Below are 13970 nucleotides of genomic sequence, written 5' to 3'. Positions count from 1 at the left end.
GGCAGCCAACGCAATTTTCCCAGTGACACATGCTAATAGAATCGGGCTATGAGCAATGACAGAGCCATTATCTGGGGGAAATCAAGCCGCTGGGACCTTAGGGCCATTACAAGATTGAGGGGTGTAGCAGAATAGCAGTTAGAACTCTGGGGAAACCAGATTCCAGGCAGGGTTTTCCTTGCAGGAGATATCTTGGCGCACGTGGTGCACGGCACGTCCTGGGCATTGAATGGTAGTGAGAGAACCAGCTCCCATTAAAACCAACATCTGGGCCGAGGACCGAGGAACGGAAAAGCACTTGTTTGTTGACACGGCAAACATCATGTCCTCTGTGGAACAAACCCTCACCTAACCTAAGATGTTGGTCCAAGTCCTTCTGGCTAAGCCTCAATTGGAGAAACAAGTCATATGCCCTTTGTTCTGGTCTTGTCCACTGTTTGAAATGTCCCTGCTGTTCAGGAACCATGGGTGACTTAAAGAAGACACAGTATCTGGGCTTGTGACCTTTGGTAGGAGGAAACTGAACGGACTGCTAACTTTCTCACTACGGTTGCACCCAAAAAAGAAAAAGTTGATACGTTAAACACAATTTTTTTTCCACTTGTACAGGGATAATACACTGTATTAAATATGTAAGGTCTTAATCTACCTGGGTTTGATTACAGAAACCAATAAAGTATTCTGTAAATTACAAAAAAAGAAAGAAAAAGATAATTTTTAAATTTAGAGTCCAACAGGGACCTAGAGTTTCAGATATGTAACAAAGAAAAGATATCAAAGAACAAGTATGAAACTACAGAAGATTGTTATCTGTAGTTGTAAACTTAAAACACAGGGAAGAAAAGCAAATAGGAAAACAGAACAGACACAATCTTTTAAAATCTTCTCTGTAAATGTTTTTACTCCCGTATCTGAAAAGTAATCTGGCAGGTCAAAAAAATATATATTGCTACAGCATAAGACTTGAGCAAGCCTAATGATTCATAGGACTTTAACAGGTTTCTGTTCTTAACAAAATGTCAGGTTCTCTCTCCCAGTCCTATTCTCCCAGAAGCTTCGGTAGGAGTCTGGGCTTTATTCACATCGACAGACCTGGAGCTCCTGTCCTGTTTGCCTTGCTGTGCAAGAAGGCGCCCGTGACTGTGCCCTGCAGTTCCCGTCGCGGGGACGCTGCACATGGTACAAATGCCAAGGGTTTACCAGTTTATCGAAATACACGGCTGCTATAAGCATTTCGCAGAAAAGCATTTTAAGAAGCAATTTTGTGTATCTGTGATACCTGTGTGTGTGTGTGTGTGTGTGTGTGTGTGTATGTGTGTGAGTCTGTGCAGAGACAAACAAGCATTTTAAGGAGGAACACAGCAGGTCCATTTTTCACTACCCACACTTCCACAGGGCCAGGTTGTTAGATTTTTAAACCAATGAGCATGGATTCATTTTGTCATTAAACATAGAGTTTGTATAGACAACTTAATTTGCACTGCACTTTAGAGTTTACACAAAGCTGTTCCCTCCACTCTGAGCAAACGCCAGCCCGGGACGCCACGGCCTTACCTCGGCACTCCACGTTGGGGTCTCCCCAGAAGAGCTCCTGGCACTCGCTGCAGGTGCGTCCCCCAAAGCCAGGCATGCACTGGCACTGCCCTGTGAACTGCAGCCAGAAACAGGTCACCGTCAGCCGGCTGTAGGGCACACGCTCACACTCTCTTTCCCGGCTGCCAGTTAGGGGAATGGGACTGAGCAGCTGGCCCGAGGCCTCCACACCCTGACTGGAGAGGGAGTCCTACTTCTGTCCTGGGTGCCAGGGGCTAGCAGCTAGCTGCTCCTGTGCCGAGCACATCACATCTCATTTACATGCTTCTTCACCTCACGGACAGGCCCCTGGGCTCACCTGCCGGGGCAGCCCTCCTTTCCTTCCCGAGGGTGTGTCCCTGAGCAGCTCTGACAGCGCTGCCAGGGCTACATGGCTAAGGAAGCAGTCTGATCCAGCAGCCAGGGACCTTCTAATGTGGGTCGGGGGTGGGGGGACCCCCTCTATTAAAAGGCTACGGCTGCATCGGATGGGGCCTCCAGGTATGGTGATGCCCCAGCCGAGGGGAACAAGTGACGGCTGACATGCAGTCGGTGCTGTGTTTGCCAAGCTGTGGGTCCTGCGACAAGAAAGGCCAGGGCCACTGGGAAGGAGCCTTCCTCTCTCTAACTGGGACAAAGGCACCAAACAGCGGTCCCCTGGATTCATAAAGGCATCTTTCCTCAGCCCTGAGGCCTCCCCGCCGCAACCCCCCCCCCCTCCCGCCCCCCACAGCACCTCACCTCATTACAGGACGGCCCGAAGGAATGAGCCGCATCACAGTTGCATGGGTCGCACCCAGTCCCGGTGGCCAGCTGCCAGGTATTGGGGGCACAGCGGTCACAGTTCTGCCCGACCACATTGGGAAGACACGGGCACTGGCCGGTGGTTTTGTCGCACTGGCAGTCAGAGCTGTTACAGTAGTCCTGCACGGTGCCCAGGGAGTTGCAGACACACTCTGGAAAAGAGCACGACCAGACTGACTCACACAGTCACGTTCATAAACTCCACAGGCAACGCAAGTGAGCTAGCCACCTCCCAAGGGCTAAGACGTTCCCTCTCCAGGCTGCAACCTGGAAATGCAAAGAAGCAGTGAAAAGAATGGAGGTGGTAAAAAAACCAGAAACACCACAAACACACAAGGAATTCCAGCTATTGCTCTTCAGAGGTTCTGAGGATGTTCTATTCTGCACAGTCCTGACGTTCCCCAGGCAGACGTGCACCACGGCACGCTCTGTCTAGCAGAATTTTCAAAATACTATGCACATTTAATAAGCTGCTGGTGAACCATTGTTAAATTGAGGATTTAACTAGAAATAATAAAAAAATATGCCGTGGGAACTGAGACATTTAATGATTTCAAACTCTTGGCAGGGAGCTGGCAGTAATGGATGTGTGAGACAGCAGATAGGAGCCCTTAAGCTAGTAAGACTTGAAGGAATCCAGCCCTGCAGGTCCTCAACATTCCACACGTGTTTGCATAAACAAAGACGGGGCCTGGGGCTGTGCACAGGAACAGCAGGCAATGCTCCCTGATCTCGGTAAGAGAGAAATAAGAAAGTTCTGAAAGAGAGGCGTTAGAGGTGGTTCTTTCTTTTCCTCAACCCCGGAGGCTCTGTCCATCCATGGCAGACAAGGCATGGACCAGAGTGGGCATCAAGGATCTCCAAGTCCTAGCCAACCAGCAGCTTCCTGGGCAGCACCTGGATAAAATCAATACACTTTATTGGATGGCATGGATCAGCTACACAGTTTTTCCTTTTGGTTGTCTCTCTCAGGCACTGAGACATACCTTGAGACTTCAGTTCTGCTAGAAAATGAGGGTATAAAGAAAAGATAGAAAGAAAAAAAAGATCAGGCTCATCTTTCTTTTGCCAAAAGAGGACTTTTACCTCTCTGAACAAGGGACAAGTGTATTCCCAAAGCAAAGAAATACCAGAAGAAGGGGATCCCCCAGGAAGAAGAAAGCGGAAACCCTCCCAATAAGCGACACAACGAATACACATCTTACTCCGACAGTCCTGCTGGAGGGCGTCCCCATAGTAGCCGAAGCGGCAGCGCTGGCAGTGCTCTCCTTCCGTGTGGTACAGGCACCTGAGGCACCTCCCAGTCTCCTTGTCACAGGCGTCTGGGTCGGTCGTGTCAATGTTGTGGTGACAGTGGCAAGGCCGACACGCCCCTCCAACATCAGAGGGATTGCCAAAGAAGCCCGGGGCACAGTCCTCGCATCTGGAGCCTATTGTTCAATGAAACCAAGCGCAATACTTTAGCCTGTGGACACAAAGGCCCAATCCATCCACATTCCTACCGGGAGTCAGCCAGGCTGTGCTCCTTGCCGCATTAATCACCCAGCTCGGGGGTCCCTCCCACATCCTAGGGGGGGAAATCCAGCTTCTGTAAGTAACACTGCTGCAGCCTGGCTCAGAGGCCACAGGGGGCATGGACACCTGGAGGAGTTCCAGCACAGGGGCCGTTAGCTTCTCACGGCCCAGGAATCGAGCAGCTTAGGAGCTAAATTAATGATCTAATGGGTAACACTAAGCTTGGTGTTAAATCCTAATCCAAGGGTTGTATTGCCTGAAAAATCACTGCTCCTGCCTGAGCAACCTGAAAAATGGGGTCCTTCATGACGACCAAATTCCCTAAGAAATCCCGAAACCACAGGTAAATGTTTACTGAGCTGTGGATAAGGGTAACTAGTATTTGAAAGCATGGGATCAAGTGTGAAATAAAAGGGAGTTTATTTTCACAACTCGCTACACTCCTTGAGTGTTGACAGATAATGTAAGTATAACCAACAAGAAGAAGGTATCTAGCGCTGGCTGACTCGGTGCCCTGGGGACCCCCTACATGATATTCTTTTCTTCCTTCTGTCCGTCCATTGGCCACATCACTCCTTTGAGAGTCTTCTGCTTGGAGCTGGCCAAGGGAAGGGAGAGGTCAAATGTAAATTAAAAGTGTTCACAGGGATTTGTTTATGGATTCAAATGAGCTTGCTCTCCCGCTCGATACTGTAACATTATCATCATCGAGACTCAAGAACAACTCTATCGCACGTGCCAAACAAGAAAAGAGTATCTTTTCAGATTCCCTTCCCTGGTAATGAAGGATGGGCTCATTCTTCATCTATTTCCTTCATTAACAACTAACTCATAGAAGACACCTCTCTTCCTTCAGGAGTTTCTACATTACTTACCAATGTACCCAGGGTTACAGACACACTCGAGCTGTAAAGTGGCAGGATCTTGATAGCAGCTACTGGCAAACTGGCGTCCGCTGTCAGGACCGTCTGGGCAGGGACAAGGGCGGCAGTGATCTCCTGACCCAATGATGGGGTCGCCATAGTAACCCGCCAAGCACCTGCATCAGTCACAAAAGAGAGAGGGCCCTGAACCAGACTTGTAAGAAACCTGCTACAAGAAAACGTCTTAGAAGCTGCATTCTCTGTTTGGAAACACACTTCCCAATGGAACAGTGGTTCTCAAATGTTAGTTCTAATCAGAATCCCCCGGAAGGGCTTGTTATAACTCAGACTGCTGGGCTTCTCCCGTTTCTGACTCAGGTGGTCCCAGGTAATGCCCAACACTGCTGGTCTGGTTTCACACTTGCAGGGCCATTGCATTAGGGTGCCACCCCTGGCCTCACCGGGACCCTCCCTACCTCCTTCCCCGGGAAAGAGGTATATTTCCCCATGTGCACCCCGCTGTCCTGTCAGCTGCCCGCCTGCCCTGAGCATTCTGGTCGGCTCCCTCCTTGCACCGAGTCTGGGGAAGGGGTGGGGGGACCTGTGGTTGTCTGCCTCTGCCTCTGCTTGAGAGGGTGACATGCTAGCTAGCCCACCGTGGAGGTTCTGCAACCCAGCCTTTACCAGAAACAGAGCTGATAAGGAAGCGCTCTAGCTGCACGACTCTTTTGCATCTACCTCTCAGGTGGTTTCAAAGTTGGTCAGGGGTGAGGAATGTTATTTATCAACTGCTACGTCCCATCTCCTCTCCTCGCAGATAAGGAGCCCTTGGCGGTTAACTGATTTGCAAGGCTTACACAACTCGTTAGTAACGAGCCAGGATTTGAATCCAGCCTTCTGACTTTCAGCAAGAATTCTTGGACTATGTCATGCTGCTTCTCAATATGAATGGTGTTTAGGTTACTTGCTTAGTTCCTATAACCTAAGAGCGTAAAGGAATTTGAAGATCATCCAATCCAACCTAGTTATTCACGAACAGAAAGCTGGATACTTGGAAAAGTGAGATCACTCCTCCAAGATAATAAAGCAGGTCAGAGGCAGGACAGGGCCTGGAACTCAGGTCTAATGATTTCCGATTCAGTCTGTTTTTCATATATATATATTTTTTTCTTTTTTTGAGGCAGAGGTACTATTTTTTAAATGGGAGTGGAGGAAGATGAAGAAATAGAAGGGAAAAGTTGTTCAAAGGAAAACAACCATGTCCTGGTGGAACTGGTGGTGGTTAGCAATTTCATACACTGGGTTCTGAGAAAGCTTTCTAGGTGAAATAAACCCAAATGCATAATGACAGAAACTGAGTGTCCATTTCCTGGCTCCCCCTCCACTTCCCACGTCGGGGACAATCTGAGCCTGGAGCTTCTTTTTAAATTCATGGGCTTGATACTAATTATCTTGGAAGAGGAAAAGAATGATGAGAAATCGGCTTAAGCAAGAAGTAAATTACTTAATAAAGTTTTGTCATCCAAACTAGGGCTAAATATCTTTCCTCCTCCTACACTCTCTCGTTGTCCAGCAAGAAATCAAAACGCTTTACAAGTAAATCCAAGAACAGTCGGAAATATAAACCAAGCCATTCTCACGGGATGCTCTTGCAAAGACATTACACAGTGTGCTGATTGCGAATCGGCATGTGGACACCACCTTTGTTGACTGTGCTCCCCTCGTAATCAGATTTTCTCATCTGTCTCATTTTCTCTAATTCATTTTCTATCTCCCATTGAAAAAATAATAGGAAATTTAATGCAGAAAACAAGAGAGGACACCAATATACTAATTTCTGTCTTCCAATCTTGTATAATTCTTTCCTTACAGCCTTTTACAACACAGTTTTGTGGTTGGAAGGAGTAATTTTTACTCAAAGAAGTAATCGCTAGAACCAATTCTTGAATATCCTCTAGTACAGAGCCAAGAGCCACACACTGGCTTCCATGCACACCTTCATGCCATAAGTTAATCACATATTCATTTTTACTAACAATTTCTCTTTCATGTGATGAGCGACTTTTGCACCGACTGAGGCAACTTGCTGAAATTTTAAAAACAAAAATCCCATATAGAGTGGACGGATATTAAAAGAGAAAATTTATTGACATGGAGGGTGAAGACCAGTACTAAAAAAAAGGCAGGTTCTAATAGCACGTCTGCCTCTCTTAATTAGTGATGAATAGTGAAGTCAGCATGTCATTCTCTCATAGGGACTATTTCTTATCGAGCGAGCAGGGCTGTAATGTTATTAGAAGCACGTTCTACGTCCCATGCTTATTACACCCAGTGCGGTGCTTTGCATCCGTAACAACTCTCCCATTCACATCTGCTGACTGCAGAGCAGATCTACTTTCGCACATTTTATGTGGGCCGGTCTCCTGGAAACTATAGCTACATAAAATGTTTTAAAAACACACACACAACACAAGCTATTTAAAATGACTCATCCCATTTGGATTGGGTTTCCAGTCTGCCTGAAGTTAGGCATCAACATTTCACAATTCTCATCCTCCGCCAGAATCTGCTGGGACAGAGGTGATTTCCGCACAGATCTACGGCGGCCTCCAGGGCGCCCCTCCAAGAGGGCAGATGCCCGCCGGCCACGTCCCAGCCCGGAACAATGCCTGCCTGGCACACAGAAGGTGTAAGCCAGAGAGGCACTCGGCGAATGACTGAGTTCCTAGAAAATCCTGACGTGGTCAGAAACGACCGAGCCATCTGGAGCCCGGTGAGGTTCCTTCTGTGGTTTCCCGAAGATGCTGACTCGGCCAAACATGATCTCTGTTCCCTTTACTTCCCAGCGGCGCGCCCACGTACCTCTCGCAGTGATGACCCGTGGTGTAGTCCTGGCAGCTCAGGCACTCCCCCGTCACCGCGTCGCAGTCGTCGGCGTGGCCGTTGCACTGGCAGGGCTGGCAGCTCGGGAAGCCCCAGTACCCGGGCAGGCACCGGTCACACTGCCGCGCGTACACCCCCTGGAAGCAGTGGCACTGGCCAGTGACGGGGTCGCAGAAAGCACTGACAGACCCCTGCAGGTGGCAGTCGCACGCTGGAGAGACACGCAAGCGGGGAGCCACCCTGAGAAACTCATCCCGTGCCAACACACCCCTCGTGTCGGCTCCCGAGGATGCCCACGGGCGCCCGGGACCGACTCCCAGAGGTAAGCAGTGCCCCCCAGGCGGGGGCAACCACGCCAGGGTTTGCCAGGTCATCTGGACGAGCACCTTACGGTCAGGTTAACCTACGTTTGCAGCCACTGGGGCCAAAGCCGAAGGTTCCAGGAGCACATCGGTCGCAGGTTCTTCCAACCACGTTCGGCCGGCACTGGCACTGGCCCCCGTTGGGGTCGCAGACGGAGCTTAAGGAGCCCTGCGGGTCGCACTCACAAGCTGCAGGGGAAAACGAGGTCACCACCTGGGATACAGCGGCGGCTCCTCCCACAAAGGAGGGCAGCTTGTCACCCCCGGCTCCGACCCGGCCTGTCCCTTCCCTGGGGCTCTCTCTAGTCCTTCCTCCCTGACTCCCTGGGCTGATTCAGAATTCCCACGGAAACCAATCTCATCCCTGTGATGAGCAGGAGGGAAGCCACAGGACACACAGAGTTGGCAGATACAAGTAGTTTTTCTAGGAAGAGGCCATTAAGGTTTTCTCTCCTTCAAAGCTTAAACATCACAGGACCTTAAGACAAAGGCCCAGGGACCTCTGGGAGATGGTCCGACCTTTCAAAGAGAAAACCAAATTTCAGTTCTGCACTGCTCCTCTGACCCCCGTCCCAGCGGCCCATCCTGCCCTGGACACGCTGCCGCCTCCTGCCGCCCACATGTGTGTCTTGAATATTGATTGCATTTGCAATGGGGCTTTATCACTGAAATATTCTTTAAAAAAAAAAAAGACAACTATTTTTTATTGTTCATCCTCAACCAAGGAAGGGAGGGGGACAGACACAGAGAGAGAAACAACGATGTGAGAGACACATCGATTGGTTGCCTCCCGCACGTGCCCCAACCAGGCCAGGGAGCCAAACCGGCTAGGGCTAAAGGCAAACAAATGTTGAGACACGATTTTTCCTGTGCTGACTGCCTAACAGCTATCTATACGGCCTGCTTTCCCACGTACCTCACGATGCCAGGTGTACTCTTGGCTCTCAAGAAAAAAGGGCAGAAGCAGCTGTGCTAACACCTACCCAAGCCTGTCTGGTGTATCAGCGCAGAAATGCTAAAGATTATGTTCCTGCAAACGTCAGTCATCGGCGTTTTCACAACGCTTCTGCTGTTCTCCAGACATCGGTATCTCTGAAAGATTTCCCAGGCGCCGTTGGTGACAGGCCCATCCCCTGAACCGCCCACGGTGAAGATGTCCAGTGACTGACAGAACGGCATGAGGACAAGCTGTGAAGAAACGAGATCAGCAAAGTGTTCTTACACTGGTGCCCCGTGTCCACAATGGAAGCACGTAAACGTAAAAACCCAGATGCTTCTTTGACTCTTGAAAAGAAAAAGTTCCATTCTTTTCATAAGCCTTCCCATTCTTAAAATCTTCCTGCCAGAAAGAGTTTAGATTGATGGTTTTTGAAGTGTCATTTTTTTTAAAAAATATATTTTATTGATTTTTTACAGAGAGGAAGGGAGAGGGATAGAGAGCTAGAAACATCGATCAGCTGCCTCCTGCTCACCCCCCACTGAGGGTGTCCCCGCAACCAAGGTACATGCCCCCCACCGGAATCGAACCCGGGACCCTTCAGTCCGCAGGCTAACGCTCTATCCACTGAGCCAGACCGGTTAGGGCTGAAGTGTCATTTTTAAGACATTTCATATTTTCAGAAAGAATCAGAGGGTGGAGTTTTTGTTTTGTTTTAAATCCTCACTTGAGGACATGCTTAGAGAGAGGAAGGGAGAAAGGGAGAGAGAAACACCGATCTGTTGCCTTCCACATGTGCTCCGATTGGGATCAAACCTGCAAGTCAGGTACATGCCCTGACGGGGAATCGAACCAGCAACCTTTGGGTGCACAGGACGATGCCGAGACAACTGAGCCACTCAGCTAGGGCCAGAGGAGGGGTGTTACTAAAATAAATAGGCAAAGCACCCTTGGGGGTAGAAAGATGACTGCCTAGGCTCTCAGCACGACCCCTCCACAAACCCTCGGGGAAGATGAGCACTTCCCGCCCAGCCTTCCCTGCGCGCGTCGGAAACAGCCCTGCACTTACTGAATCGATAAACGTGTAGGGACTCTCCACACCGCTGTCGGAGGTGGTGTACTGGGGCAGCTCCAGCCTGACTGTGTAGTTCACGCCCTTCTCAAAGCACACGGGGCGCGGGAGGACGACGTACCTGCCCCAGATCAAAAGACAACAGCAAAAGTCAACCTTTAAGTATCCAGTCGGTCAATCAGAGCGCTACGCAGCTCTTTCCGAAGCAAGCAAGTCAACAGTCAGTGTTTGCCTTTGGCCCTGGCATGGTAACTGTACAACGCACAAGGCAAGACACCGAAAAATAGAGAAAATATTTAATTTGCATATTGGTTCTATTGAGCTGCAAACCGCTGTCACACTGACCTCGACCCAGGCGACAAGGACACCACCTGGTTGTCGTCATCAGGAACTGTGTTACCACATCGGCTGCTGGTTGGAATCTTCCCGGGTCGCTGCACCGTGATGACAGCCTTTTCCCATTGGTCGGGGAGCTAGAAGGAGAAACAACCAATCAAAAGGACCATCGTCACTGGCCCACTGCTCCTGTTTATACAGACCTCTGCCAAGTTTCACTGGAGAACTCTTGCTTGCGTTCCTCTTCCCTCTTTACCACTTCCTCTGCTATCACCCCAGTTCCAGCCCTAATCCCTTCTCACCTGGACCTGAAACAGCTCCCCAACTGCTCTCCCTGCATCTCCCAGCGTCCCTTCCCCCCCACGTTAAAACATGGGTCAGATCATGGCAATCCCCTGCTCAAAACCTTCAATAGCTTCCCCTTCATAGAGAGCCCAAGTTCACTCACTGGTCCTAGCATCTTTCCTAGCAGCATGCCTGACCGTTTCCCGCACACCCAGCTATGTGGGATGGCTCTCAAAACACTCTCCTCTCCGCTGCTCACGCTATTCCTGACTTCCTCGTGTCAAAATGTCATCTATGTTGAAGGCAAGGCCTGCATCTGTTTCTAGGCAGCCCTGGCCCAGCCTCCAGCTGACAGGCTTTCATTCTGATCTTGCAGTTAGGGGCCTGTGTCTGTGCCTGGGAAGTGCAGGCCCCGAGGCCAAGGACAGGACCTGGTACATTCTTGCCGCCACCTCAGCTCTCAGCAAGGTTAGGTGCCTGACAAGAGATTGCTAAATGCTCCAGAAATTGAATTCAAGAAAACTGGACATTTTCACTTCCCTGGAGGCTAGAACGTCAGAGAGAAGTTCTCCTCTATTCCAGTGTAACCTCCGAATTTCACAAAAACAGTGTCCATTAGAGGAAAGACTTCTCTACCAATATCCTCCCCATCCCCAATAATTCATGGGGGGTTTACCTGTGGCTCGTAGCGAATTAGGATTTCATACTCCATGGAGTACGGTATGTTGTCAATGACAAACTCCAAATAAGCCCCTTCAGGCACTTGGACGAAGCCTGCTCCGGTCCAGGAGGGAATCCGGTCCTGCACGTACTGCCGCTCCACGATGGTGACCCCCTGGGGACAAGCAGACAGTCTTTATGCTTTACTTGCAGTGCAGTTCAATGGAATATAACAAAGTAATCTGAAGTCACCCAAAGGTGCAAAACTGTATTATTATGCCTATTTTTTGTAGTCACATTTTCCCAGTAGCCTGTAAAATGTTTTTAATATATAAACAGCAAATTGGCTTTTTAGTTTTGTGGTTGGGGTAGTCTTGGGATATTGGAGGCGGGACTCAAAGGCCTAAGACAGACCTTCTGTGATATAACCAGTGGGATGAGCATAAAGGAAGGAAAGAGAACATCCTACATGTTGCTGTGAGCCAGTCTAGGCGTCACAAGGCATTTCCCAAATTTTCTGCGTCAGTCCAATATTTTTTATTTCTATTTGTCTTTCTCATTGACATTTGTTTCAAGCACCAAGGACAAGTGAGGAAACAAGAGAATCAGGAATGCTCACTACAGATGCGTTCACTGAGGCTGAGAACTGACCAAGTTGAGCTGCTTAACTCAACACACATTTGGATTTGTTCACAGGGTGACATGGTGCCTGTGATTAGTCACCTCCAAAGAAGTCCTGCATTCCGTGTGTGTGTGTGTGTGTGTGTGTGTGTGTGTGTGTGTGTGTGGCTTTACTCAGGAAGAGGTAGGAGCTACGTTATCGCACCCTCAGATCTGGTCTAGACTTATCAGGTGATCAAAAAAAGGCAAGAAAATGACACTCTGAGTCTTCGGGGCCCAGGCTTTAAGAGACCTGATAGTTCTGTTTCCTCCTCCTTGGAAGCCAGGCGCCATGTAAGAAGTCTCACTATCCTGCCTCCATCGTGCTGTGAGGAGGCGCGAGACAGCTGCATGGAGAGGTCATGCAGAGAAAATCGCCCAGCCAGCCACCAGCGGCTTCAGCCACTCAGGCCGAAGTGCCAGACACACGGCTAAGCCACAACATGCTAACGGCTTATTCCACAGCAACAGAAAAAGGAAACAACGTCCTCTCTGAGTACTCATACAGCAGATCAACAACAACTGTGCAGCGTAAGTGGAAAGAAGATGGGAAGAAGAAAAAGCACACAAAATCACCCGCAGACACCAAAGGCCTTACTAGTGAATGTCTCGGGGTGTCTGCGAGCCACCTATTTACTTGGCTTTAAACATGACTGTTCCCAAGTTCGTAAGGGCCTGATCCTTACTTTGGGCTCACCGAAAAAATTCTGGTTTGTTTACAAAATGTGTACATGCCGTCACTGCTTCCAAACGCCGCTTTACCGACCTGCCAAGCACCCCGCTACTTACGGGCCCAAAGTTGGCTTCTTCTGCTTCGTAGATGTAGTGATCCAGGGTGGTAAAGTAGTAGCCTGACTCCACTTCGTTGCACTGACGTCCGATCATGTGGGGCCGACACATGCACTGGCCCGACTCCGTGGAGCAGCTGGGAAGGAGCAGAGCGGGTCAGCGCGCTCGCCTCTTATAGAGGAACCACTGGATGTGGTTGCACATCTGCCATTAAACACTAAATGGGGTGCGGGATTCAGGTGGGATTTTCTTATTTCCTTTGGAAAATAAGTACTTGGAAAAACCATCTTCCAGGGTTAATCCCAAGCTCCGCATGACCTGGTCTTCCACGTTTACCTCCCCTGCCCTGTCTTCACTATGCCCTGTCCACACCATCTTGGGGTTTTCTATAAGATATAACAAATGTTCCTGTTTAGATTTTTTTTTTTCTTCTCTTGCTGCTTAGATTGCTTGCCTAATTTTCAGCTGCAACCCCTCTCCTGGGCCTTAGACCCAACTCCTAGGAGGACAGTTCTGACTTAGCTGTCCCAGAGACTAGCAGCACTCACAAGGACAGCACTCAATGCCTCCCACGCTCTCTACTCGGGGAAACACCACCACTGAGTCAACCAAGTCAGAGACCTGGAAACTACTCTCTGGATTCCTTCTTCATATCAGTCAGGAACCAGCCTCTGCGAATTCGCCTCCCGCATCTGGTGCGTCTCTTCCCCTTTCCACGGGCTGCGCCATGCCTTTCTTCCTTCTCTCACTCACAGGAAAAGCAAATACGGTCTTCTAACTGGTATCCTTGCTGCCAATCTTCCCACTTCCCAACCTAAGCCACTGCCCCAGAGCTGCCCAAGTGCACCTCTCCAACATGCATGAACTGCTGCCACTTCCTGGCTACAGTGGCCTTGGGAGGTGCGACAGGACTTCCACAATCTGCCATCTCTACCTTTCCAGCCTCATCTCTCCCCTCCGCTCCCCCATCCTGAGCTGCTTACAACCTCTCAAATGTGCCGGGGGACTCGGGACCTCCTGCCTTTGCTTATGCTGTTCTTACAGCCTGGGACGCCCTTCTCCTCCCTGACTCATCGGCAAAGGTCCACCTACTCTTTCCAGATTCACCAAGGGCTCCCTGCCGTGGCACTCCCTGACCCTCATCCCACTCCATCAAATGCAACACCTTCTCTTTCATGCCACCACCTCCTTGCAGAAGGAAGGATGTATCTACAACCTCTACAACAAAGCTG

The 13970-nt window shown here is 49.7% G+C and overlaps 1 protein-coding gene across 6 annotated transcripts in view; it reads right to left on the bottom strand.

The window, feature by feature from the left end:
- LAMB1 (laminin subunit beta 1) overlaps positions 1–13970 on the bottom strand; it is a 74511-nt gene that overhangs the window by 27568 nt on the left and 32973 nt on the right. For all 6 annotated transcript variants that reach the window (XM_036327505.1, XM_036327509.1, XM_036327507.1 and 3 more), the window contains 11 exons: positions 12739–12874; positions 11306–11464; positions 10354–10481; positions 10006–10129; positions 8983–9187; positions 8045–8188; positions 7617–7848; positions 4767–4930; positions 3582–3806; positions 2314–2528; positions 1555–1651 (listed from right to left, as the gene is read on the bottom strand). In XM_036327505.1, coding sequence (XP_036183398.1) covers positions 1555–1651; positions 2314–2528; positions 3582–3806; positions 4767–4930; positions 7617–7848; positions 8045–8188; positions 8983–9187; positions 10006–10129; positions 10354–10481; positions 11306–11464; positions 12739–12874 — 1829 coding nt within the window. The remainder of the gene's footprint in view (positions 1–1554; positions 1652–2313; positions 2529–3581; positions 3807–4766; positions 4931–7616; positions 7849–8044; positions 8189–8982; positions 9188–10005; positions 10130–10353; positions 10482–11305; positions 11465–12738; positions 12875–13970) is intronic.

The sequence above is a fragment of the Myotis myotis genome, unplaced genomic scaffold (assembly GCF_014108235.1).
Source record: "Myotis myotis isolate mMyoMyo1 unplaced genomic scaffold, mMyoMyo1.p scaffold_m19_p_11, whole genome shotgun sequence".
NCBI lineage: Eukaryota > Metazoa > Chordata > Mammalia > Chiroptera > Vespertilionidae > Myotis > Myotis myotis.
Note: the sequence above shows the minus strand (reverse complement) of the source record. Positions and strands in the feature narration are given on the sequence as shown.